A 27942-nucleotide genomic window follows, 5' to 3' on the forward strand; every position below is an offset into this window, starting at 1 on the left:
ATTGCCATCAATGCAAAAGGGGGAGATTGTTGGCAATATGATCAATCAATTCGATAAGGTAAGTTATATGGTTGTCATTTATGGCAACATATTTGTTTTGCAGTTTAGTCATGTTTATTTGTGAAGAAAAATTGTCTAAGTATTAGACAACATTACAACAACATGATGGATGTATTGATAGCAAAATATTCCCTTGGAATATTCTCTTGCATAGTTAACTAGAGATTCATGATATTGTGCTGAATACTAGTGAACATGTTTGTACGGCCAACCGAGTTTGAGTTATGAAGGAATTAGTGATGCAGTGATGTTACAATGCAAAATAGAGCATATCAACAGAATGTGTTAAATGACATGATTAATTGTTTTAATTATTATTTATTGGTGAGTCGACTCTAAGGATGTTATGTGAGCCAACTAAAGGAAGAGTTTACCAATATGTTTGGTATAAGTAAAGAACTTCATTTGCAAAGTTAGTGTGTAGTAATCTAGTGATGATGTGTACCCTGTAATTGCGAAGTTGATATGATCTTGTGAAATGCGAGTAACAAGTGAATGCAATGTTATGAGTTGTGATGCGAAGCAATACTATGCGAGATATGATGCAAATTGATATGTACATAGTCATTCTGCATATGAAGAATTGATAATTAGAAGATTTACAAAGTACAACAAATAATCCAGTATTGTATGTATATCTATTCTCTTGAAAAACTTATTGTATAGTTGCATGTTAGGGAAGTGGGCTCTTCTTGCACATATTTGTATATGATCTACCAACTCCTAATAGGGTTGAGGCTTCTAACAAGGCCTAGTCTCCTAATAGGCTCGAGACACTATACATGCTTCATAGACTCCTAATAGGGTCAATATCCTTAATCAGATACTTTATATAGTGAATCATCTTGTGGGTTTCATCACCACTGGTGTTTTCCCTTGGCCAGGGTTTCCCTAGTTAACAAAATATGGTGCTATGAGTTCTCCTCTTGTATGGTTGTTTATTTTGTTTAGCTCTATTGGTATTCTTTTTCATGCATGTGGAAAAGTAATTAATAAGATTTAGTTGTGGGTAAAAAGATTGAATATACTGATTCACACCCCCCTTTCAGTATTATCTATTTCTAACACCCCTCTCAATGCCCATGAGGAGAGAAATGAGGATTATGGCATAGAGAAAACAACCTTTTCTTTCGGCTCCAAGGGTAGGAAAATAGTTTGGAGGAACTTTGAAACTCAGACTGCAAAAATGGGCATTATGAGAGAAACTATCCAACCCAAGGTCTTAGAGGGTAATGATGGTATAATCCATTTGGAAGAACTTATTGATTCGACAATGGTGATTCTTAGTGACAATGCTACGCAAGTGGGGGACAAATCTCCTCAATAATGCCCACAACAACATGGTGGATAACTTTTGGTCAACCAAGTGGATTTTCCATGAAACATAAGAGATAAAGAACAGGTTGCAAGGCTTGGAAAGGAAGGAAGGAGAAGACAAATCTAACATAATTAACATTTTGGATACCAGGGTTACTGAGATGGAAAAAAGAATGGACATGATGAAGAGCTCTCTCCACAACTCTGCTAACCAGAGCCTCAATATTATCAAAAGCTTAAATGATAATATCAAACAATTGCAAGCTATGATGGAGGTTAGCATAGGAGTGAAAGATGACATAGACAATGAGAAAAACATGGTTTCTAAAGAGGATGTCAACCCCTTGGATGAGAGCCTGAGCAATAAAACAAGATCGAACAAGAGGAAGACGGACATAGAGGACACTCCAAATGACATTTAGCTGATGACTGAAGCAACAAAGACCATGGAAAAGTCAGAGCTCAAGGCTATAGAGTTGGTCAAAGAAATAATACCTTGATTTGTTTTCCTGGCTTTTTTATTTTTCCCTTGGTTTTTTGGTTTGTTGGGCTTGCTTGCTCCTTTAGAGGCTATTTTTTCTTAGGACTGGTTCTTGCGGCCTTCTGTGGCCTATTGGTTTTTACTGTTCTACTTTATGCTCTGGACTTTAAAATTAGTTTTATTTTGTTAACTATTGGGTTTCAGGTACCCATGAATATTAGAAATTTGTTCGACACTCCCCTTGGGATTCATGACAAGGGCTTAACCACCTCTTGTGTACTATAAGCTAAATGGTTGTATCGGGTATTAATAGATTGGTCTTTTGGTGCAATGGCAACCCCACTCTAACATGCAGTATCAAAGTCAGTGACAGGTTCAAATCCTTACACCCACAGGTAACACTAAGGGGGAGGTTGTTGAAAATTTGTTCGATGTTCCCCTCGAGATTCATGACAAGGGCTTAATCGCCTGCTGTGTACTATAAGCTGAGTGGTTGTATCAGACATTGATAGATTGATCTTTTGGTGCAATGACAACCCTACTCTAACAATTAAAACATGTTTTACTTAATCAAAAACATTTGTAAATCCAATTTGAATTTAGATTTCTTGGGTGAAACATGGTATTAAAATTGAATTCCAAATAGAAAACTAGTCATATGCAAAACAAAAAAATACACAGAAAAATGCAGAGAGATATTCCATTATTTTCAATTTTTCTCTTTACATATTCATCAATTTTTTTGAGAGATTGATTTCTCTCCCTTATGTTATGGCCCTCCAGGATCAGGTCTGAAAACAAAAAAACTATTTCTTTTTAAAACTAGAATAATTACAAACTAAAAATAACTATCCCCCAAAACTACTCGAACCAATCCACCCTATTAACTAATTAGTTCAGCCATACAAATGAGCTCGATGATTCAATTATGTTGTTCATGTGGACAACTTATACATTTATAGCATAATTAAATTTGAATGGACCAAATACACATAATTTACCATTAATTATATACTAGATCTCTTGCCCCTTACAAATGTGCTTGAAAACACATTAAATCTACTAGACTCAAAATGTTTGATACTTCATATTCATTATCTTCTTATAGTTGATTATAAATTCTTTGACAACTAGAATTGGATGTTAAAATGATGTTGTGTTCTAATGAATCAATATCTTTGTTAAAGCATATAATAGTTCTTAACATATTATCTGAATTATTGAACAATTCTTGAACATCAATCTATCTTGTGATAGTTTATAAAGATTGATTGAATGCAAGTTTTTGATAACATCCACATGGCCAAATAGCCTATAAGACCCACAAAAAGCCAATGAGCAGGAAAAATAAGTGAAGCCCAAAATTGAAGACTCCCACAAGTCTCTTTTTCCTTATACAATATGTCAATATATACATAGTCTTACAATTTATTTTTTTGAAAGCCATAAATTCAAAATTCTAATCATAATCCTTTTCAAAAATTAAAAACAAAACAGATACATATAAATTACCTACTCTGTCAAAGTAGATTCATATTCAAATTATGAAATTAAATTAAATTTGAAATAAAACATCCTTTCAACAACTTTGACTATTTTCCATACAAAATGATACAACTATAAAAACACAAATTGACATAACACAAATTATTTTCCCTATTTTAAAAAACTTTTTTAATAGCATTATAAAAGCAGATTATTAGAATCAGATCGATAGAAATCCTCACATAATCGATGGCAATATACAAATTTTTCGCTATATAGGTAGTCGGGACGTATACAAGCATACTATTCTCTTGGGGCTGAGCGGGCATAAGCAAGGGGCAGATTGGCCTCGGAAATTTGAAATTGTTGATGTCACTTGAAGAGCCGTTTTATCATAGTTGACCATGTACGTTTTTATGTGAGGAGGGGCTGGTCTCTTTAAATAGTATTGCCGAACTAATGTAGGCCACGTGGCCACAATGTTAACGGTAAAACGATATTAGAAAGAAAAAGCAACGAAGAAAAGCAAATAAAACGGCGCTACAAAGAAAAAGCAAAGAAGAAAAGCAAATAGAACGTAGATGAAAAATATAGGGCAGCCATAATCCTTATTCTGAGCTGCATGCACTTTTCGTCTCTCTATTAGAATGTCTAAATTATCACAAATGTCTTATTTAAAATTAACTGCACTCGGAGAAGTACGGATAGAATCTTAGGGCGCTTTAAAGACTTGATAATAACTTTCACAATTCCGTCATTTGTCGTAGTATTATTATCTCGTACTTTGGAGCGCCTGTTCTGCTCATTCAAAGCGTTCAACCGGGTTGCGTAGCTCTGTACATCAACACAAATTTCAGCGCAAAATATATGTAGTAAATGAAAATGTACGGTACAGAATATCAGTCTTCCAGTCTTTCGTCATCAAAATGCCTGCACATTTAGTAATCTTGACGCATTTCAGCTAATTTTGGAGAAGATACGTTTGTTCTCTTTTGTTAGCTATCCATGGCGCTGTCCCTTCGCCAAGGGCGTATCTACGCACCAAAATTTGATAGGAAATTAGTCAGCCAAATGTTGCAGTGGAAATGCAAATGCGAATCCAAAAAGTTCGAAAGGGACAAATTTAGTGGAGGAGATTTAGGGTATTTTTTGAGTAGAACATTAACGACGATGAACTCAGAGAAGGCCAGAACGAGTTTTAGGGTTTCAACAGCTCAGTCGGTTGCCGTAGTTGAAACTAAAGATGTTAAAAAGAAAATGTTGAGTTGCAGTTTAAATGAAGAGCAGGCGAGTGCGGTGGAAACGAATGACAATTATGTGAGGGTTGTGGCAGGCCCGGGTTCTGGTAAAACCAGAGTGTTAACTCATCGCATTGAATATATGGTTACATGCCGTAATGTGTCGCCATCCAGCGTACTGGTAAACACTCTAATTTCACTGTTATTTATCGAAATTTCTTGGCAAACGGTGTTAACTATGCAATTTTTGTTAATTTCCTTCTCAATTTGTGCAAGTTTTCGACGTTTGCTTTTAGAACTTTTTTGACAATTTGTGTTAATTTCCAGCTTTATTTTTCTTCATACACTATGTTAATTTTATATTGATTATTCTTTGTAGTTGTGTTGAATTTGCATTTGATTTTCTTTGTAAATTGTGTTAATTTTCCGATTTTATATTTTCTTTTGTTACTTGTATTAATTTTCCTTTTGATTTTTCTTTGTATTGATTTTCCATTTGATTTTAATTTGTAAATCGTGTCGACAATTTGCCATTTGATCTTTCTGTAAAACTTATTGATTTGTCATTTGAATTTCTATCATTTTGGCAAATTGTTTTGATTTTCATAGCGAGCTGTGTTAGGTTTCACTCTCAAGTTGTGTTAGTTTTCCTTCAAGTCGCTATGATTCTTTTCCTTCAAGGATAGACTTGAATTTATTCTCATTGTTGCAGTTTATTAACAATGAGAGTGAAAAGTAGATTCACATGGTAGTAAAAATTATTTTAAATATTCAATCCTTGCCATTGATTCACTCCATCTTAATTTTTCTATGAAGAATGCTTTATTTCAATTTAAAGCTTGCATTTTAACTCTTAACTTCTTTTGTTTAGTGCATAACATTCACAAACAAAGCAGCGCGAGAGCTTTTTGAGAGGCTGAACAACATGCTAGACAAAAATGTTTCCTGCCAGCTTACGGTATTCCATGGTTCCCCTCTTTCATGTGATTGTTAGGTTTTGATGTTAAAATGGAGAGAATTGTTTTTCTGGTGCAACTATCCTCAAAATAGGCTTTTGTCTGTTGTTTTCGATTGGGTAAAAAGAAAGTTTTGTTTTGACTGGTAGTTGCTTTTCCTCTGGTTCTGAAGAGTCTCTCTGAATCAGCCCATAAATTAATTTTTGGTTGGTAAAAGTTATTATCTTATTTTAAAATTAAAGATAAATCACATTTATAGTCACCATTTCCAGTCCAGCAGTATCAGAGAGCAACCTACCAGCAAACCCTACACCAGGCATTCACTACTCATGCCATCATCCGACATATCCTATATTCTACCTAGTTTACATTGAAATTTACTTCAAAATGACAAAATGCCTGTTAGCAGGTGCAATAGCTAGCAAAATTTCAAAAAACCTGACCAGTTACCATACCCAAACAACCCAAAAAGCCCTAGTTTGAAGCACCATCAGCTGAGGCCTGATCCCTTTTGCTGCTACTGTTCTACCCTTTTGCCAAGTCCAACTCAACCACCACGACTGCCATGAGTTCGATTGGTCCTCCTTTGCGTCACTCCTCCATGGATTGGTGTCAGATTCTCATCACGGCCACGACCATTGTTAGGTTGTCTAGCATCCACAACAACAGTTATCCACTCTTGTCCACGACTGCGGCCCCTGTTGAGATTATGCATTTTTCGAGCCCTCTCTGCATTGCCATGTCCTTGCATGCAGTAACCAACTTCAACCAAAATATCTCTAGGTTAATCCGCTTCCGTGTCAACCTCACAGCCAACTCCAAATCCTAATCATGCACATAATCAGCAACCAAGGCCCAAGCTCCATGAGCGTCCATTTTCCTTTTGATGCAATTCCCCAGTCCTGTGTGCCACAGAAAGTGTGTACCAAATGTAGGCCTCAGTAATTTCGTTTCCCTCCCAATAAACATGTTAAATTATAAAAATAGACTAATTTCTTCCTTATAATATCAACTACTTTCTGCAACTGCCAAACCTGCATTCCCCCCCCTCCAAATGGCATTGACAATGATTTGAGAATCTCCTTCCAAGTGCAAATTTTTGACGTGCAGTCGTCGTGCTAATTCAACTCCCATAAGAGCAGCATGCACTTGTGCATTGTTATTTGTCCCTATAACTAGGCTTTTTTTATGTGGCCAGAGTATTGCCATTGTCAACTCTTGCTACACACCCTACTCTTGCCGGACCTGGGTTACCTTTAGCCGTTCCATCAAAATTTACCTTAATCCAGCCCTTTTGTGGAGCATTCCATATAGTTTGTCTCTCTACGGCCTTTGTCAAGGTTGACCTTTGAACACTTATTAACGGGTCATTTCAGCCCATAAATCCCCTCTACCCAGGACGCTAAAATTGTTACATGAAAATAAAACCATAAATAACCCTAGTGTAAATTTTTCTTGCCCAAATATATATATATATATTTTTCACAGATAGGAGTCATTGTGCTGACTTGCCAGAAAAAAAGTGCTGTAATCAATAAATGAACTGGACAATTGACCATATTCCTTGCTTGCTGTGTCAGGATTTGTAATTACCATGCCTCTAATGATCAAAATTGTACTTGGTCATGTTATAGTGGCAGGACATCACATCCATAATGAAATATCCCAAATGGATATTTGCTCGGCTGCTGCATAATGTTTAATTATATAAATTATATTTTCCTGTAGATTTTTCTATGATCTTATAGAGCTAGACAAAAGTTGCAGAAGAATGTTGTTTCTTTTTGTATTTTTCAGAATATAAGAATTACAATGAATAAATAATAGTAATTGATAAAATAGAAGTGATAGATATCATATGCAGCAATACATACTAATCTGGAAATGATTCTAAAACTGTACCAACAGAATCTGATTTATTTCAGAATAGTACCAATATAGATGTGCTTCAAACAAGGTTGATGCCAGCTGAAAATGGGATCTAGTTGAGTTGCTATAAAGAATGCCAGGTTGAACCAAAGTGGCTGCCTTCCCTAAAAATCCACTGCCTAGAAAGTGTGACTGCAATACTAGAAATCGATCCTCTGCCTTGATCAAACTGTATGCATAAGAACCTTTGAATTTGATCTTGTTGAAGGCTACGTCCCAATAAATTTGCTCTCAGCATTAGGGTTTGCGTCCTAGGTGAGGAATGCTGTTCCAGAGCAATGGCGTCCAAAATAGGTTGACAAAATGATAAAAGACACTCACTTTTAGGTTACCATCTCCTTAAATCCCCTCTCCAAGGCAAATCGAACCCTAAAAGAACCCTAAAGTGGATTTCATTTGAACATTATAATATTACATTATTTGTCATGTCCCCACTCTAGCTCAATCTAGTAGAGACATGTGAGTCAATTTATTATGGGGTCTTGTAGGCTGACAGGGTTGGATAGAGACCCAGTATGGTTATTCAGTGTTGGGGACTTGATGTTCTGGTAGTTATTGATCAATTGGGAGACGTTCCTTGTTTTTAGGAGGCAGTTCCTACTTTTTAGGAGGTATGATCTTGCCCAGGGTTGGGTCTCCATGAGATTACTCTTTGGGTTCAGTTTCAGAGGGATAGGGTTTGTTTCCTAAATGTTAGGATCATCTCTAGATTTTAGGGATGAGACTGCCAGTGGATCCTTGATTTCCGACTTCAGTTATAGATAGGTGACAGGATGATTTTATGGTTTGTGATGTCAGTTGGGCATTTTGTGGCTATTTGGGTTATATTTTTAATATTTTCTAAGTTAGCGTTTAATAATTAAATAAGGTTAAGTTTTAGCCATTTTGGAGTAATAAAGGGTTTTTTGGCCTCATCTGGATGCCCATCCTATGGTGTGATAGCTCGTTGGAAAGGTCTCAAAATTCTCTAAATCTTTCTCTTTGGTCTCATGGCATTTCAATGAATGGAATTCTATCTATGAGGAAAAATGTCATTTTCTAGTAACATGACCACTTTAAAATAAGAAATTATAACACTTTCACTACACAACGCCACTTGGAGACACTTAGGGTTCGATTTGCAATTGAGAGGGGGTTATAAGGAGATGGAAGCTTCATTCTAAGATGATCTTTTGCATATTGAAAAACTTGTTTTTGTGAATTGGCTCTAAGAGAGCAATTCTTGATCTGGGATGCAAACCCCAGGTTCTGGATTGGCTGGGACGTAGCCCTCAGCAGTTATTGGCATTGGATTCTTCAGACAGAGTGTGTTGCTATCAGGGATAGAGTACGCCATTCTTTATTGTGGATTCAGGTTGTAGATTTATGGTTTCAACATTGTAGATTGATTCTTTCAACTGGGATGTGATCCTTGCAGTCTTAGGGCTGCCATTTGTAGTAGGTACACCCCACGTGGAATATAGGGAATGCTTGTATTCAGCCTCAGATGTATCCTTGATTCATGTTCATTATTCACCATCCAATTTGGCATCATTGTTGGATGTAAGCTCTTTGGAACTGCATTGGATTTATTATTTGACTTTATAAATCAGAAATCTGCCTGGTATGATTTATAGCAATTCTGATTTGGCTCTATGCTCTTATTTATTTTCCGTCTCCTTTCATGATTATTGTTCATTATTCATTACTATTGTGAAAACTATCTAAAAACACAAAACAAAAACAATACCTTTTGAACTTCTGTCTATTCTCAAAGACCATCAAAGTAATCACAGGAAAATATATTTTATTAATTTAAAAACTACAGCAGATCAGCAAGGGCATCCATCAGGGATCTTTTATTATTTCCCCAATAAAAAAGTCCAAATATAGAGAAATCATTACTTTATTAATGACAAATAGCTCCAAGCATCAAATAAGTTCCGACAAGTGATAATCAAATAGTAGAGACTGAGCGCTTTCCAACGAGCTATCGCACATAGGCAAATCAATCCAAATGGAGCTAGAAAACTCCTTATTACTCCAAAATGGCTAAACACTTGCCTTATTTAAATTATTAAAATGCTAAAATTGATCTCGGTAAAAACGATTTGCATTCATACACTTAGCCTTATTATAAAATTGATCAAATTATTACAATATTGAATGATCAAATTCTCATAATATTAAATGATCAAATTCTCCCTATATTCAATCTTATGTTATCCCATTGGAATATTGACAAAATATTGCAAGAAACAAATGACGAAGTATTTAGATAAGTACTTCAGGGAAAGGATCTATCAATATCATTTGATGTATGGAAATATATACATAATGTTCGGGAATATGATATAGGAGAATGTTTAAATATATTAAAATATTTTCCAAGTAGCCAAGGAACAACCCAAACACCTCCAAAACATGAAACTGAGTTTGTCACCTGCCTGTGACTGATGCCAGACAACCTAGGCCAACTGGCAGTCTCACTCTCAAATCTAGGGATACTCCTAAAAGATAGAGAACACACCCAAATTTCTTGAAATTGAGATCAGGGGTAATCTCATAGAACCTCAACTTTGGAAAATGTCACAACCTCCTAAAAGGTAAGAATCTCCTCCTAAAGTCAAGGAACTGCTCTCAACTGATCTACTAGTACTTGAAATACAATATTCAAACACTGAAAACCCTAATTGAATCCTTGATCAGCATTGCTAGCCTATGAGACTCCATAATAGGCTAACTCTCATGTCACTGCTATACAGAGCTAAAGAGAGGACGTGATAGTCCTCCCTTCTCGGAGATGCTTGCCCACAAGCAACTGCAAAGCTAGATGCTGTAAAATAGTCTCGCTCTTCCAAGTGGCGTCCTCTGTAGGGAGACCTCTCCAGTGAATCAGATACTCTCGAATCACCCTGCTTCTCAGCTGGCATTCCCTCTCTTCCAAAATCTCTTTAGGAACCAATGTCAACTTACCTTCTTCATCCAATGGAGGTAGAACTAGAGATGGTATAATATGTTGTCCTAGTGCCTTTTTCAGACATGACATGTGGAACACATTATGAATCCTACTGCCAAATGGTAACTCAATCTCATATGCAACCTCTCCAACACGCCTGATAATCCTGTATGGTCCATAAAAACGAGGCTTGAGCTTCGCAGCTCCACCCCCTTTAAGGGTGCTCTGTCGATAAGGCTGCACTCATAGGTAAACCATATCCCCCACCTCAAATATCCTTTCAATCCTGCATCAATCAGCGTAGACCTTTTGCTGATTCTGTGCCTAATGAAGATTCTCACTGAGAGATCTCATGATGTCTTGGCTCTCCTGCACCAAATCCTGCGCCAAAGGAACCCTGCTGTTACTAACTGCCAGATCAACAAAAGATAGAGCATTGTAACCGTAGAGGGCTCTAAATGGAGTCATAGCAATCAACATATGGTACATATTATTATAACAATACTCGCCCAAGTGCAACCAACACACCCATGTCCTTTGCCACCCTGACACATAATTGCGTAAATACCCTTCAACCCATTTATTAACAATCTCGGTCTGCCCATCTGTCTGTGGGTGATAGCTGGTACTATGTGTCAATTCCATACTTGTGAGTGTGAAAAGTCTTGCCAAAAAGAACTCATGAACTTGCTAAACACCTATCTGAAAAATAACTTTGCTACCTGAGATACTGTGAAGTCAACTGCAATTGGAAAGAAGTGGGCGCATTTAGTCAACCTGTCAACTACCACGAATATGCAGTCTTTCCCTTGTACTCGAGGGAGACCTATAATGAAATCCATGGAGATTCTTGTTCACTTCTGTTCCAGTATGGGTAAGGGCTGCAATAAACCAACAGAGTGAGTATGCTCAAACTTATTTTGCTGGCAGGTCATACACTCTTGAACGTGATGTAGAATGTCATCCTTGAGACCCTTCCAAGAGAATCTCTCCCGAACTGCCCTGTAAGTCTTACTATACCCTGGGTGCCTTGCTGAAGGAGTATCATGGTAGGCCTATAGAATTTGTTCCTTCAACTGAGAACCAGGAACAAGGAAGACTCTGCCTTTGTAATAGATGACATCATCTACTACATTGTACCTATCATCTGAAACTAATCCATCCATGATCTCACATGCATGTTGATCTTTGGAGCACTCAACTAAAAGTTGAGCCTTCCAATTTGTTGAAATCTCACTCAATGAACATAGGGTGACGATTGAGGGTTTCCTAGAAAGTGCATCAACAATAGTATTGGTTTTGCCCTTAATGAACTCAATGTCAAAGTCATAAGCTTGGATCTTGCTCACCCATTTTTGTTGTCTATCATTGAGTTCTATTTGATCAAGGAAGTATTTCAGACTGTTGTGGTCCATTCTTACCACGAATTTACTGCCAACAATATATTATTTGAACTTGGCTAATGCATGCATGATAGCCAACATTTCTGTCATATGTGGAATACAACCTCTCATTATCTCGCAACTTTCTACTCTCACAGGTGATGGGGTACCTGTTTCGAATCAAGACTGCTCCTATGCCCACGCCTGAAGCGTCACACTCTAGAACAAATAGTTGCGAGAAATCAGGAAGTGCCAAAATTGAACAAGTACTCATAACTTCCTTGAGTTTGTCAAAGACCCACTGTGCCTATTTTGTCCATTTGAAAGCTCCTTTCTTTGTGAAGTCTATTAGTGGTGCTGCCAATCGAGAGGAACCCCTCACAAATCTCCTGTAATAAGCTCACAAACCAAGGAATCCATGCAACTTAGTAATGTTCTGAGGGTAGGGCTAGTCATGAATCCCCTGAATTTTCTCCTTATGCACCTTCACTCCATCAACACTGATTACATGTCCCAAATATAAAACCTCTCTAAGTCTAAACTCACATTTGGATAACTTAGCAAATAGAGACTGACTCTCCATGATGCTAAGTACCTCCTCCACATGTTTGAGATGGTCCTCCCAAGTATGGCTATAAATCAAGATATCATCAAAGAATACCAACACTGATTTCCTCAACTGCTTGTTGAAGATGTGGTTCATGCATGATTGGAAGGTGGCTGGTGCATTGGTAAGGCTAAAAGGCATCACCAAGAACTCATAATGTCTGTAGTGGCAGCAAAAAGTAGTCTTGTGTACATCTTCTGATCGTACATGAATCTGATGATAACCTGAATGAAGATCAATCTTAGAGAAGTAGATAGTTCCATGAAGCTCATCAACAACTCATCAATGCGTGGGATCAGATATCTGTTCTTGATTGTCTTTTTGTTCAATGTTCTGTAATCTATACACATCCACAAGGTCCCAACCTTCTTCTTGACAAGTACCACAGAAGAAGCTAAGGGGCTAGAACTAGGGCATATGAAGCCCATGTCCAACAACTCATCAATGGTCTTCTCAATCTCATCCTTGTTTGCCCTAGGATGTTGATATGTGGTGGTGATCACTGGTTTAGCTCTATCCTTCATTTCTATCCCATGCTCAAACCCTCTATCCGGAGGTACACCAGGAGGTATGTCACCAAAAACTCTGCCATGTCGGTCCATTACTGACTGAATATCAACATGAAATGTTCTGCCATCCTGAGGAGTAGGTATTTTGGACTTCACAAAATGTGTAGCCCAAATCATATCATCATGTCTAATAATAGACTCCATCCTTCGAGAAGTCACCTCCTTAGGTCCATCAGTTGAAGCTACTCTCAAGATCACCTTCTTCCCACTAGACAGAAACTTTAACCGCATGCGGTGGTGATCAATAATATACCTCTTGATACCCTGTAGCCATTGCATACCCAAAATAACATCATAATCCTCCAAGGGTAGAATATAGAAGTCATCTGTGAAAATCAAATCCCCCATCCGAATACTAAGTTGTGAGATCCTTCTAGTGCGCCCCAAAACTGCACCATCTGCAACCTTTACTCTAAAACCCTTAAATATCTGAGATTGCAACCCATGTTTCTCAACCAATTTTTGATCAATAAAGTTATGTGTAGCTTCTGTATTGAGCAAGTTCATGATTTGCTGGCCCTATAATGTACCTTTCAATTGAAAGGTGTGGAATCTTGGATAACCAGATAAGGTAGCCATAGTCACTTTGGCTGCCACCAATGACTCCGACATGTCCAACTCCAACTGTGATTGCTCCTGATGAGTCTCCTTGGGACTATCCTCAATGTTAGTGTCAGGTATCTTGTCATCACCATACTTAGGTGTCACCTTAATCAAATGAAACTTGCCCTTCCTCATACAATGGTGCTCAGGCTCTCAAGGTTCTTTGCATGAGAAGCATGGTTTCTTCCTCCTCAAATCATTTCGTGTCTCTGGGTGCATCCTAGAAGGTCTAGCTGACTGACCATCCCTAAGCTATGAGGTGTTGGCCTCTTGCAAAGGCCGTGAATCTCTGAATGGCCTTTTATCCGATGGATAAGTAAGAGTGGTGTCTAGCCTCAATGTCACAACAATAGCATCCTTAAGAGTGGCCGGCTGGAAAGCGCGAACCAATCCCTTAAGCCTGTCCTACGATCCCTTAATGAATAGCATCACACTACGCTTCTGGGGCATATCAGGTACCATAACTGCAATGCGTTGGAACTTATTAACATACGCCTTTGCATGTCCAGTTTGTCTAAGATGCGCCAACTCCCTATAGTAGTGTTCGGTGTCCTTTCGGTCAAACCGGGTAATTAGCCGCTCAGTGAACTCAGCATAGGAATGAATCAAGGCGTGATCCTGGATAACCAAACCATGGTGCCACTAGTCATAGGCAACCCCATCTAAATGCAATACGACAAATTGTATAGCCTCTCTCTCTAGCATGGGTCGTAAGGATAAATAAATGTCTAGCTTTTGTACCCAAGCTCCTGCACTCGATTCACTAGTTCCATCATAAGTAGCCAATGAAATCTTCCCAGTAGCTCTACTAAGATCATTGTTCAGTTGTGGCCTATTGCCTTTGTCTCCTCTGAACCTGGCATCCCTGTGCTGTGGACAATACTGGGGAAGAGGGAAAACATCCCTAACCTCTGGGTGTAGAGCTCTCCATTCAACTGTGGTTGCCATGACGGATTCCTGGAATCCCATCTCGGGTGGATCAACCTGTGTTGGCCGCTCACCAAGTAAAAACTATGGAAGTAAGGGTCTATCCATAGCAAGTATATGAGGTCGTTGTTGTCTTTGGGAATGAAGGGAGCTCCCAATCGACGCATGGGATCTATGACTTCCAACAATTGACACAGATCTGCTGTGTCCCTACTTGCCTCTTTGCCTATCCAACTCCATCCGCTCCAAATTTCCCTGTATCCTCTCAAGCATCTGGACTATTATTAGCTGAGTATTGATGAGAGTCCTCATCAGTGGTGTTCTGTCTGTTTCCTCTCTATTCATCTGCCATAGTATTTTCCTGTTCAATTCCAAAACCTTGTTCAAGTTGAGCTCTCTTGCGCATGTAAAATCTGTGTATCTCAGCTCTTGGATGCATAAATTTGTAATCAAATCCATAGGCTGGCAAGATCTAGCTCAAATACCACTGAAATATCCCAAATGGATATTTTCTCTGCTGCTGTTATAATGTTCAATTATATAAATTATATTTTCCTATAGACTTTTCTTTGATCTTATAGAGCTAGACAAAAGTTGCAGAAGAATGTTGTTTCTTTTTGTATTTTTTAGAATATAGGAATTTACAATGAATAAATAACAGTAACTGATAAAATAGAAGTGATAAAAATCATATGCAGCAATACATACTAATCTGGAAATGATTCTAAAACCATACCAACAAAATCTGATTTATTTCAGAATAGTACCAATATAGATGTACTTCAAACAAGGTTGATGCCAGCTGAAAATGGGATCCAGGTGAGCTGTTATAAAAAGTGCTAGGCTGAACCAAAGTGTCCGCCTTCCCTAAAAATCCACTGCCTGCAAAGTGTGACTGCAATACTAGAAATCGATCCCCTGCCTTGATCAAATTGTATGCATAAGAACTTTCGAATCTGATCTTGTTGAGGACTACGTCCCAACAAATCTGCTCTCAGCACTAGGGTTTGCGTCCTAGATGAGGGATGCTCTTCCAGAGCAATGGTGTCCAAAATAGGTTGACAAAATGATAAAAGATACTCACTTTTAGGTTACCATCTCCTTAAATCCCCTCTCCAAGGCAAATCGAACCCTAAAAGAACCCTAAAGTGGATTTTATTTGAACATTATAATATAACATTATTTCCCCAATAAAGGCGTCCAAATAAAGAGAAATCGTTTCTTTATTAATGACAAATAGCTCTAAGCATCAAATAAATTCCGACAAGTGATAATCAAATAGTAGAGATTGAGCTCTTTCCAACGAGCTATTACACATAGGCAAATCTATCCAAATGGAGCCATAAAACTCCTTATTACTCCAAAATGGCTAAACACTTAGCCTTATTTAATTATTAAAATGCTAATTTAGGAGAATATATTAATATATATTAAAATATTTCCTAAGTAGCCAAGGAACAACCCAAACACCTCCAAAACATGAATTGAGTTTGTCACTTGCCTGTGACTAATGCTGGACGACCTGGGCCAACTGGTAGTCTCACCCTCAAATCTAGGGATACTCCTAAAAAATAGGGAACACACCCAAATCTCCTGAAATTGAGATCAGGGGAAATCTCATAGAACCTCAACTCTAGAAAACATTACAACTTCCTAAAAGGTAGGAATCTCCTCCTAAAATTAAGGAACTGCTCTCAACTGATCTAGTACTGCCTGAAATACCAAATCTGGACATTGAAAACCCTGATTGAGTCCCTGATCACCACTACCAACCTACTAGACTCCATAATAGGCCAACTCTCATGTCACTGCTATACAGAGCTAAAGAGGGGACATGACATGTAATCAAATCTTGGGACCCAAGATATTCATATTTAACTTCAGTCTTGGATGTTGTAACTACTGAACTTGTGGTTGTGAGGTCTCTGATATGACCCATGTGCTATTGAGAAAGTTTTATTGTCATGTTCCATACTACCCAACCAATTGTCTGCATCACCTGCATCCAAGGCCCCTTTGTTAATTGTAAACTATTCTTGGAATCAGTATTCAACGTTCATCTGATAGGTTCTGCTCAGGATGTACCCTAGCAGTGAATTATGTCTCTCCACTCAGGATTTGTTCTTGCATAATTTTAGTTCTCAAAGTCACACCTGTCGTATAAGTCTATCAATTCAGAGTTCTTGTAGCTCCAAATTGGCTAGTGTATACATGGCGTTATTCTACTTGTTATAGGTTAATCTAAACTGATATAAAAGTGAAAGTGGAAAAAATATTAAGTGTCTTGGTTAGTATTATTAAGAGATTAATTTTTTTGGCAGATTTGCCATTGATTGAATTGATTGCAAATTGGGAATATTATTTAATGAAAATATGTTTGATATCCTTCCACCTGATAATTTGAAATTCCCCGTAAAGTTCTCTTAGTCCTGCCTGGATCAAAATATCCTCAGCATGGGTGAAGAGTGTGGCTATGAAGTATCTATGAAATCCCATGTTGCCGCTATCTGGTAGTCTCATATCTCTTAAAATTCAAAAAATACAATCATCTATGCTGAACAACATAATTTTGGTACCATGTTAAGTTCTATGAGAAGCGAGAATTGGGTCAGGATTTGATGTTGTTCATAGATGCTTGAGACAAAGCAAGAGAAATTGCAAAATATCCTTGACGCTCTCACTGAGCTATTACTGTAGTAGTGAAGGTGAGAGAAGAGTGTTGTATACGTACAAAATAAGGGCATATGCACTAAATGGTGGGAGGTTTTGTTGGAAGTATGAATGCTGATAATACTTCTATGGAGGAGTATTGTAGAAACATGATTAGATCATTATCATGATGATATGTTACATTCATGACTGTGTTTGTCATTGATGTCAGCATAGCAGTTTTTTGTGGTATTTGACTGAAGAACAATGGTAAAGATTAAGTTGGTACAGATAGATCTTTGAGCATTTTCACTAAGGGAGGTTAAAAGGAGATACTACTAAGTGTGTAGTATATGCAGCTAACCTCGGAAGCATTAGATATTGAGCCTGGAAGAATTTATGCAAGGTTTGGTGAAGACTGTTTTGAGATAGAGTTTACTGAAGCATGTTCTGGTAAACTTGTTAAATCTCTTAGTAGAGTTGTCATTTTGAAAAACAAGGTTAAAGGTGTGTAGAAGACATGTTGGAGATGACATGGTTAAGCGCGCTCGTCATAATATTACACGTACGGAAAGTTATTCAAGTTACAAGGCGATAGATTAATGTTATCATTAAGTATAATGTGTTCTTAATGAGGTCCTATAATAATTAATTGAGGTGTAATAGCTGACTCAGGGAATTGTTTTATGGATTCTGTATAAAGGAAGGACATATTCCTTTGTTTTGTATTAATGAAGAAACGATTGCAAGAAACACAAAGAGTGGAATAGAAGAGAAACAAGTTGATATGCGAGGATAAGCAGAACAGAGTGGAGTTGGAGAGAAGTTCGTTGCCGAGGTCTTATTCTGAGATCCGAGGTTCGTGACCTAGTCTACAAGGTCTGATAGTAATTGGTCCGATTGACAGGACAGAGGAAAGAAGTTAAAGCACAGGAAAAACAAGTATTCTACAAGGAATTGTTGAGAGATCAGTTGGACAGTGAAATTCAATGGTCTTGCCCCAGAAGCTGTTTGGACAGTGGGTCCTTTTGCCTTTTACAACTCCTAATAGGGTTGGAATCTCTTAATAGGGATTCAAAGTCTCCTAACAAGGACTCTTATGAACTGAATGTGTTTATAGACTCCTAAAAAGGTCCATCCTCTAACAAGGAAAAAATATATATATATATATATCTTTGTGGGCATCATTCCCACCTGGGTTTTTATACACACACACACACACACACACACATATATATATCTTTGTGGGCATCATTCCTACCAGGGTTTTCTCTCTGATCAAGGGTTTCCCTAGTTAACAAATCTGGTGTAATTGTCTATGTGCATCTTATTATGTTTGTTTACTTTGATTGGATGGTTAAGATGAATTAATGTTGATAAATGTTTTAATTGGATAACTGATTCACCCCCCCTCTCAGTTATCTTGGTGGACTATTATTTCTAACAATTGGTATCAGAGTAGCAGGTCCTTAAAGAGAAAGCTTAACAACTTTGGGAGATCATGGGGAGAAAAGATAGTTCTAAGTCATATAGAGGAAATTTTGACACAGAAGTTATCAGATTTGTGTAGAGATCAGAGCATTGAGTTTTCAGATCTAGAATCTTTTTGTTGCATACAAAAGAATAGAGGCACAAGTATAGAGAGATCCAGATCTGTAGAAGACATGAAGATCAAGGAAGGTATTGATCTACTTATGAAAAGAGAACAAGAAGTTATGGAAATTTTTGCTTGTTGGACATGTAATGAGTTTGGTCATTTTTCATCTACATGCCCTAAGGCCCTGTTTGGTTGTGGGAATTGGATGGGAATAGGAAAATCTAAATACTTGCATTCGCCAATTTGACATTTGTTTGCAAAACACAAAATTGGAATTAGAACTCGCTTATCCTAATTTGACCCCAAAATGAGCATAGCGGAATTCCTAAAAAAAGATGGAATAAGAATAGCTTATTCTTATTCTAGTTTTTAATAAACCCAATTTGATGGGTTGTCGGGTCCGTGATTTTGTCGTTTGATTGTATTTTGCCACTTAAATGCATTTTTGGACTATTTTGTTTGTTAATCATAAAATATAAACTAGGTCAACATTATTTAACGTTTAATATGTGTTTTTTTTATAATGACAAAACAGACTAATATCAAATTTGATATCTTTTCTAAACTTTCATAAAATTATCTTTACAAATAAATCTTGTGTTTAGTCTTATAATTAAAACTATGTTGATAGATCTTTTAAATATCAAAAAAATGATCTCGACTTATTTTGTATTTTTTATTTTCTTTAATATATTTAAAAATAAAATGATTTTAGTTTTGATCTTATACTCATTAAAATAATTTGATTTAATTTAGAATTAAATTTATAATATACAAAATAATGTCATTTGAATTTCGATGAATTTCAAAGGTTGTGGTATATCATTCACTTAAAAATAAAATTTAAAAATAAAATAAAGGCTAATTAAAATAATTAGGTTTTTTAAATAATTAAAAATAATTTTTTATAAATAAAAAATCTTGTTTATTTAAAATATTACCAAACTAAAAAATTAATTATTAAAACCTATAAAACAAAACTTATTCCAATTCCTATTTCAATTATTGCAACCAAACATAGAATATGCATATTTGTACTCCTCTTCTAGGTCAACCAAATAGGTCCAAATGATATTCCAGAACTTATTTTTAAAATGCTCAAATACCAGAAGAGAGCTTATTCCAGCATAGATGAATGCCGCATTCGGCAATTCTTGCAGCCAAACGGGGCCTAAGAGAACAAGGAAAAATAGAAAGAGTTCACTTTCTGATGAAAATGAAGAATTATTGTGATGATAAAGATAATGAACACGAATTAGTTAAGAAAGAGGAAGAATTAGAAGATATAGCTTTGGTAACTATTATTGATCCAAAGGCTAACCATGAAAACGTGGAAGTTATCATTAACAATAGTTTGCAGAATGGGACTCAGATTGAAGAGCAAAGATCTAATCCTAGAGCAGAAGAAAGAGTTGAGTTGACGACTCCTGAGCAAAATGACATTGCAGAAAGAAGAATCAGGTCAGTAACAGAAGCAGCAAGCACTATGTTAGCTGAGAATAATGTATCCAAGATATTTTGGAGAGAAGTTGTTAATACAATAGTTTACACTATGAACAAAGTACAGGTTAGGAAAGACACAAACAAGACCCCTTATGAACTATGGTTTGGTCACTCATCTACAATTAAGTATTTTAGAATTTTCAGCAGCAAATGTTATATCAAAAGAGATGATGATGTTTGTAAATTTGATGCTAAAAGTGATGAAGGTATGTTTCTTGGTTATTCATTAAAAAGCAGAGCTTATAGATGTTATAATTTGAGAACTAAGACTATTGTTGTAAGTGCAAGTGTAAGAATTGATGAGAAATTCAGGATACAAGAAAGAATAGTTGACTACAATTCTGATGATGAGAATGTTGTTGTTACTAAACTAAGGAATGATGAAGTATTCTTTGAGACTAACAATGATTTGCAGAATGAAGGAGAGTAAAAGCAGGAACAAAGTTTGGAACCTAGAACTGAGCTAAGAGTTGAGATAACAACCCCTACTTCTAGTAAGAATATGGCAAAGAATCATCCACCAGAGCATATCATCGGAAGCAGAGATAAAGGTGTGATGACAAGAAGCATAATTAATGAAGAACTATGTCTGATATCTCAAGTGAACCAAATAATGCAGATGAGGCATGCAAACATGACTATTGGAAGCAAGCTATGTAAGAAGAATTGGATCAAATAGTGAAGAATGAGACATGAGAATCGCTCCCTAGACTAGTAGACAAGAATGTGAGAGGAACAAAATGGGTATTCAGGAACAAGATGAACGACCAAGTTGAAGTTGTAAGAAAAAAAGTAAGATTGGTATGTAAAGGTTACTTACAGCAAGAAGGAATAGACTATGACTAAACCTATGCTCCTGTGGCAAGACTTGAAGTAGTATGGTTATTCTTAGCCTATGCAACACATAAGAAATTCAAAGTGTATCAAATGGATATCAAGTCAGCATTTCTGAATGGAGAACTTGAAGAAGAGGTATTCATAGAACAACTTGAAGGTTTTCCTTTAATAGATGACAAGGATATGGTATGTAGACTGAAGAAAGTATTGTATGGCTTAAAACAAGCAACCAAAACCTGGTATGCAAGGTTGGACAAACTTTTGACAAAACTTGGATTTGGCAAAGGTATGGCAGATAGTGATCTATATTGGAAAGAAATAGATGATGGATTGATGATTTTGGTAATATTTGTTGATGATATCATATTTGGAGGAGATGACAATGAAAGTGACAAGTTTGCGGAAGAAATGAAGAAGGAATTTGAAATGAGCACGATAGGGGAAATGAAATACTTCCTAGGATTACAGATTGTGCAGGATAAAGAAAGAATCTTTATTTCTCAGAGTAAGTATTTGAAAGATCTATTGAAAATGTTTGGTTTGAAAACATGTAAACTAGTTGGAACTCCTATGATAACTGGAGACAAGTTATCTACAAAGGATGAGACACCTACTGTTGAGCAAAAGAAATACAGATCTTATGATTGGAGGATTGCAATATTTGACTCACATAAGGCTGGATATAGCAAATGTAGTTGGAATTGTTGCAAGATTTTAAGATCCCAGAGAAGCACGTTATGCAATAGTTAAAAGGATATTTAGATATTTGAAGGGAACACTAGAATTTGGATTGTGGTATGACAGATCTAATGCTTTCACTTTATATGCTTATACTGATGTTGATTGGGCAGGCAATATGGATGACAGAAAGAGCACCAGTGGTGGAGCATTCTTTCTTGGAGAAAGATTGGTTTCTTGGTTAAGCAAGAAGCGGGACTATATCTCACAGAGTATAACAGAGGCAAAATATGTTGTAGCAACAAACAATTGTAATCAAGTTGTTTGGATGAAGCAGATGCTGAAGGATATCAGGATAGAATTCAGTGAACCTGTTGTCATTTGTGCTTCAGCCCAGAGAGAGTTTCCCGCCCTTAGAATAGTAGGCATTCTGCATGCACCGTGTTCCTTATTGATAGTAGGGCTCTCGAGAACGGCTGCCCAGTTGTTAGGGATGTCAACAACCATAAAACTATAGAGCAGGCCAGCCCTAGACGGCCCCTCCCTGGCGAATAGTAGGGGCCCCTTGGCGAATAGTAGGGGCTAGAGGCTTTTATTCTAGTTCGCGTCGGAAAATGGAAAGCGGGCGCCTACCTTACCCGTACCGCACCCGAACATAGATTATTCGGATAAAGAGACGGATAGACGGAGGGAAGTGCACTACCAGAAGCAGCAGGTTTGAATCTAGCCCTATATGGCGAAAGGGGGCCGGGGTCGCCGGCCCTATCAAAGAATGGGCCGGGTGGAAGATAGGAGCACGCCCATAGAATTTGAGGGCCCCTTGGCGAATAGTAGGGAATAATCTGTTGCCGGGGAATTTTATGGTCTGTTTAGGGAGCCTTCTCCCCCCCTATTAAACTGTGCTGTGGGGAATTGGACTGCCCACAGTTGTAATAGGGCATTGAATCGTACACTATGAATCCTAACCTAAAGGCCATGACCAGAGTTCGTGTTCAAGCTAGTTATTGTTCTGGCCTTACTGTAAGGGCTTTCTTTACCATTGCTTTCCTTGCCTTTGGTTTCACGAGCCCTCTCCAATAGTGGGGGGGCAGGCCTAAGAGCAAGCAATGAATCCCCTAAAAATCCAGTGTTGCATTCTAAGACTAAGCACATTTCTATCAAATATCACATGAGAGAAAAAGTTGCAGAAAAGGAAATCAGATTGGAGTATGTGAGCACCAAAGAGTAGATTGAAGATATTTTCACCAAGCCTCTTTTCAAAGAGACTTTTGAGTATTTGCAAGGTATGATAGGGGTTATGCCCCTACCTACATCAGAGTAGATGATGCAAGAGTGCATTGGTCCAGTGATACAAAACACTATTGTTTGTTTGGACTGAATGTTGATGCTTCCTGTATGGGGGAGTATCTGTGTTGGACAAAGTCATCTAAGACTTGATATTTGTTGTTTTGAACAAAGACTTTGGACACTTGAGCAAGTCAGAGACAGTTGCTGCAGAGATACATGGTTGCTGAAACCTTTGACATTGATGTCAATGGGGGAGAGATTACAGCATGGGAAACAATTTGATATAGAGCACAGCGAGGTATATCAATGGGGGAGAATGATTGATGAAGAGGATTTGAAAAGAAAGGATAATAGTCTTTTACAGTTGGTATTTTTGAAACTAGATGTTTTTCATCTATGTTGCCATCAATGCCAAAGGGGGAGATTGTTGGAAGAATGAATGTTGATAATACTTCTACGTGGGAGTATTGTAGAAACATGATTAGATCATTATCATGATGATATGTTATATTCATGACTATGTTTGTCATTGATGTCAAGATAGCAGTTTTCTGTAGTATCAGACAGAAGAATAGCGGTAAAGATCAAGTTGGTACAGACAGATCGTTGAGCGTTTTCACTAAGCAAAGCTAAAGGGAGATACTACTAAGTGTCTAGTATATGTAGTTAACCTCAGAAGCATAAGATATTGAGTTTGGAAGTTATGCGAGTTTTGGTGAAAACTGTTTTGAGATAGAATTTACAGAAGCATGTTCTGGTAAACTTGTTATATCTCTTAGCAAAGTTATCATTTTGAGAAGCAAGGTTAAAGGCGTGTAGAAGACATGTTGGAGATGATGTGGTTAAGCTCGCTTGCCATAATATTACATGTATGGAAAGTTATTCAAGTTACAAGGCGACAGATTAATGTTATCGTTAAGTATAACATGTTCTTAATGAGGTCCTATAATAATTAATGGAGAAGGTGTAATAGCTGACTCAAGGAATTGTTTTATGGATTCGGTATAAAGGAAGGACATTTTCCTTTGTTATGTATGAATGAAGAAATGATTGCAAGAAGCATGGAGAGTGGAATAGAAGAGAAACAAGTTGATATGCAAGGATAAGCAGAACAAAGCAAAGTTGGAGAGAACTTCGTTGCTGAGGTTTTATTTTGAGATCTGAGGTTTGATATTTGGATTCGAGATTTGTGACCTGGTCTACAAGGTTTGATAGTGATTGGTCCAGTTGATAGGACAGAGGAAAGAGGTTAAAGCACAATACGAACAAGTATTTTACAAGGAATAGTTGAGAGATCAGTTGGACAGTGAAGTTCAATGGTCTTGCCCCAGAAGCTGTTTGGACAGTGGGTCCTTCTGCCTTCTACAACTCCTAACAAGGTTGGCACAACTCTTAACAGGGTTGGAATCTCCTAATAGGGGTTCAAAGTCTCCTAAGAGTGACTCTTATGTACTGAATGTGTTTATAGACTCCTAACAGGGTCCAACCTCCCCAAATCAGGCAGTCCTTTTTTTTGACACACAATTTGATTTTATGGGTGAATCTCCTTGATTGCATTAAGTTCTTTCTTAATTCCCTATCTTGAATTTTAGTTTGTTTCCTATAGTAAACTTAAGATCTTGCTCAATATTGTCCATATTTATTTTTCATCTAGCAGGACAAATTTGTGAGTTATGATTCCTCTTTTTTTTGGTTTATGTCATTGACAGGCTTTGATAGAGCAGGGACTAGGTGAAGCATGGTTTTTTTGGTTCCATAGAAGCTTACCAAATTATTGAACCAGACTCAAAATTTTGTAAATAATCTTCAATTGTTTGCTTGATTTGTTTACATCATGTGGAATATTACAGAACAATTGTTTTTGGTTAGTAAATTTTTAATTCAATTACAATTAATAAAGTTTCACAATAAAAACAATGAAGTGCAACATCCAATTAACCACTCACAACACATAACAAGTCATTGACATTTGTCCACAAACTTGTGCAAAAATCCTAGCTCTTATCGGCCCTTTGCACACATGGGAACTGTACTATGAACTACATAACAACCAATAAAGTTTCACAATAAAAATAATCATAGTGTAATATTCGATCAACGACTCACTACCCAAAACAAGTCATTGACATGTGTCCACAAATCTGTGCGAAAACCCTAACTCCTATCGACACTTTACATACAAGGCAACCATACTATGTATTATACAACAATCAATACATGCATTTTCAAAGTCAAGCTCCTAACAACCCTCTGCATGCATGACATTCAATACTACAAATTGTAGAGTATGCATCATATATATTTTGATAGAATATGAATAGATGCACAAAGCAACAAGCTTGCTCAAAACTTGGGACATGTTCCACCAAAAGCGTACCGCAACAATCCAAAAATTAGGGACCTCATTGCAGATACATTGCAAAGCCCAATGAATATCATCACAGCCCTCAAAGGCTTCCAACCTTAACTACAACAGTTCTTTCTATTGCCACCTTCGACCCACAACTTTGACAATGACCCATTGTAGGAATTTGCCTCCAGAATTCTGTGAGCTCGTAGTTGAGTTAGGGTTTATTGATCTTCTCCTTGTAGATCCCTACGATCAAAATTATCTCCCAATCTTGCATATATTCTTTTATCATTCCTCATTACTTCTTTGCCTTTTTGCGTTGTCGGATCTTGCTCTCTAACTCTTGCCATAGGAAGAAGGGGTCAACATGACAGGGATATCCGAGGATACCAATCAAGTCTCCCCTTGTGACCACAAATCGATTCTGCCAAATTCAAAGCTCCCTCCAGCTAATGCTTCCATTTAGATTTGATGCAACACTTGACACTTTGCCTTACATCGACATGGATATCCATCTTAAGGCCCCATTAGAAATTGTGGTGGTTGTTTTGTACTTGAACTTAGAGGTGATGAAGTTAGTCTCCAAGATGCTCCAACTAGCATGAGAAAAAAACAGATCATCCATTGCAAAGATGATCTTCAACCTCTCCCCTGTAAATTGTCCCCATAAGGACATTTTTTGTTTGTTTGCCTTGAAGTTGAAATTTGGCTCCATCTCACCTCCACGCTTGTCACCTTCACTCTACATCTATCTTGGTCATTGGCAAAGACATATTGTTTTCAAAGCCTAAAAAATGGAAACATCTCAAACAAAAAACTATCTTTGCCATCCTCATAAATGTGGTATCATGACACCCGCATTCGTACACCCACTTAATGTAATCTGCAGAGGATTATGTCATTCAACCACCTTCACACGTACCATCGCATGCGACACCATCATTGCAATTCAAAATGTCAGTACCACCAAGTTCCCCAAATTTGAACCAAATTCGTCACCAAAGGGAACCCGACCAACTTAGAAAGTGCATTCGCCAAATTATTCCCTTCCCTAAATATATTGGTCACTTCGAAAATTTTGAATCCTTTTGATTTTTATGGATAGTATGAACAATTTTGTTGATACTTAATACATGGGCTATCCTATTCCAAATGGTGTGGAAAATGACCTATGAGTCACCTTCCAGGTGCACTTATTATGCATTTATTTATGATGCCAAGTCACCTGCTACCAAAGCCACTTAAACTTCTTCATCAATTGTTCGTCGCAATTTTCAACTTCTTTGTTTTGATTGCCAGAATGTTACCTTTAGTGTCCTGTACCACACATTAAGATCCCGAGTGTCCAAGATTGCCCTTGGATTCCACATAGAAGTTAATTTTGATCCATGTTGTCTCCAGTTTCTCCAACTGCACCTCACTTCTCTTCTTTGCATCGAGATTAACCCTTAAAAACCCATCGATATTGAATTTACTTGAAAGAGAAGAAGTGATGAGATTTACAATTTTTCACAATCTTCTATTGGAAGATTCAACTTTTTACTATGTTATCCTGCTGCACATGTTTGATTTGTAGTATTGGATTTACTGGATGCTGTCCACATAGAATTATTCTTGTAAGCTTTGATACTCCAATTAGAGCCAATATTTCGACTTTATCATTACAAACAGCTATCCCTTATATAACATAAATGACCAATGGCATATTTTCGGCATTGTCAATAGTAATTCTTTGATTCTACCTTGGCTAGTCATAGGAGTAATTTTTTACTGAAAATTTCAGAGGGTTTATATCTGTAACATGCTAAAACTTCTTAATTTTTAAAACAATTGCCTACCATTTCACAAGGTTTAAAGTTTTTCAATTATCTTAACTGTAACTGAAAATAATTGTTTCCTTTTCACATGAATATGATAACTTCCAATAACAGATTTAACCAACTTCATTATGATGGAAAATACGAAATTCAAAAATAACTACCTTCACATTGCTTTAGAATAACTAACAAATCAAAAATTGAATAACTGATTAACAAAATATATTGAATAACTGATTTAACTAACCACATGCATGAGATCATTGAAACTGTAAGATGGTAGTTTCTTTTTTGATGTTGATCTTGATGCCATCCATGGAGAGGGTGAGCATCATCAATGGTTTTACCTTCCAACCATTGACCTTTCGCTCTCAACTTTTCAGTCTCCCCAACAACTTCCTTGAATAGGCCCGACTGTACATGAGAGTTTCAGAAACAGGATCCAGTCTTATTTTGCCTTTCGATTCTTGGTGTTTTGAACGCACAACCATCTTAGTTGGTCAAACCCTATAGATTTACATGCCTATGAGAATGACCTTATTGACTAGAGGTCTACTACTGGTTCATGTGACTGATGGTCGCTATACCATTGCATAGCACCATCTGGGCCAAGATTTTATTAATGCAAGCACTATACTTCATACTGTCAGTATGACCACCTCACTCGTATATTGAGCCCTAAAGATTCATTCTGTCTTCCCCAACCTTGACAGGACTTTTTGCCTAACTTGA

General features: G+C 37.1%; 1 protein-coding gene across 5 annotated transcripts in view; it reads left to right on the plus strand.

Moving 5' to 3' along the window:
• The first annotated feature begins 3898 nt into the window (after positions 1–3898).
• The window catches only part of LOC149576676 (uncharacterized), a 407004-nt gene continuing 382960 nt past the window's right edge, over positions 3899–27942 (plus strand). For 2 of the 5 annotated variants that reach the window (XM_089819054.1, XM_089819043.1), the window contains exons 1-2: positions 4046–4762; positions 5453–5539. In XM_089819054.1, the coding sequence (XP_089675180.1) occupies positions 4349–4762; positions 5453–5539 (501 nt within the window). In that variant the 5' untranslated portion in view covers positions 4046–4348. Of the gene's footprint in view, positions 4763–5452; positions 5540–27942 lie in introns of all 5 variants that reach the window. The other 3 variants (XM_089819021.1, XM_089819036.1, XM_089819029.1) reach the window with 3 other exon arrangements.

This window comes from Cupressus sempervirens, chromosome 1, assembly GCF_028749045.1.
Source record: "Cupressus sempervirens isolate cs-2001-9-10 chromosome 1, ASM2874904v1, whole genome shotgun sequence".
Classification (NCBI taxonomy): Eukaryota; Viridiplantae; Streptophyta; class Pinopsida; order Cupressales; family Cupressaceae; genus Cupressus; species Cupressus sempervirens.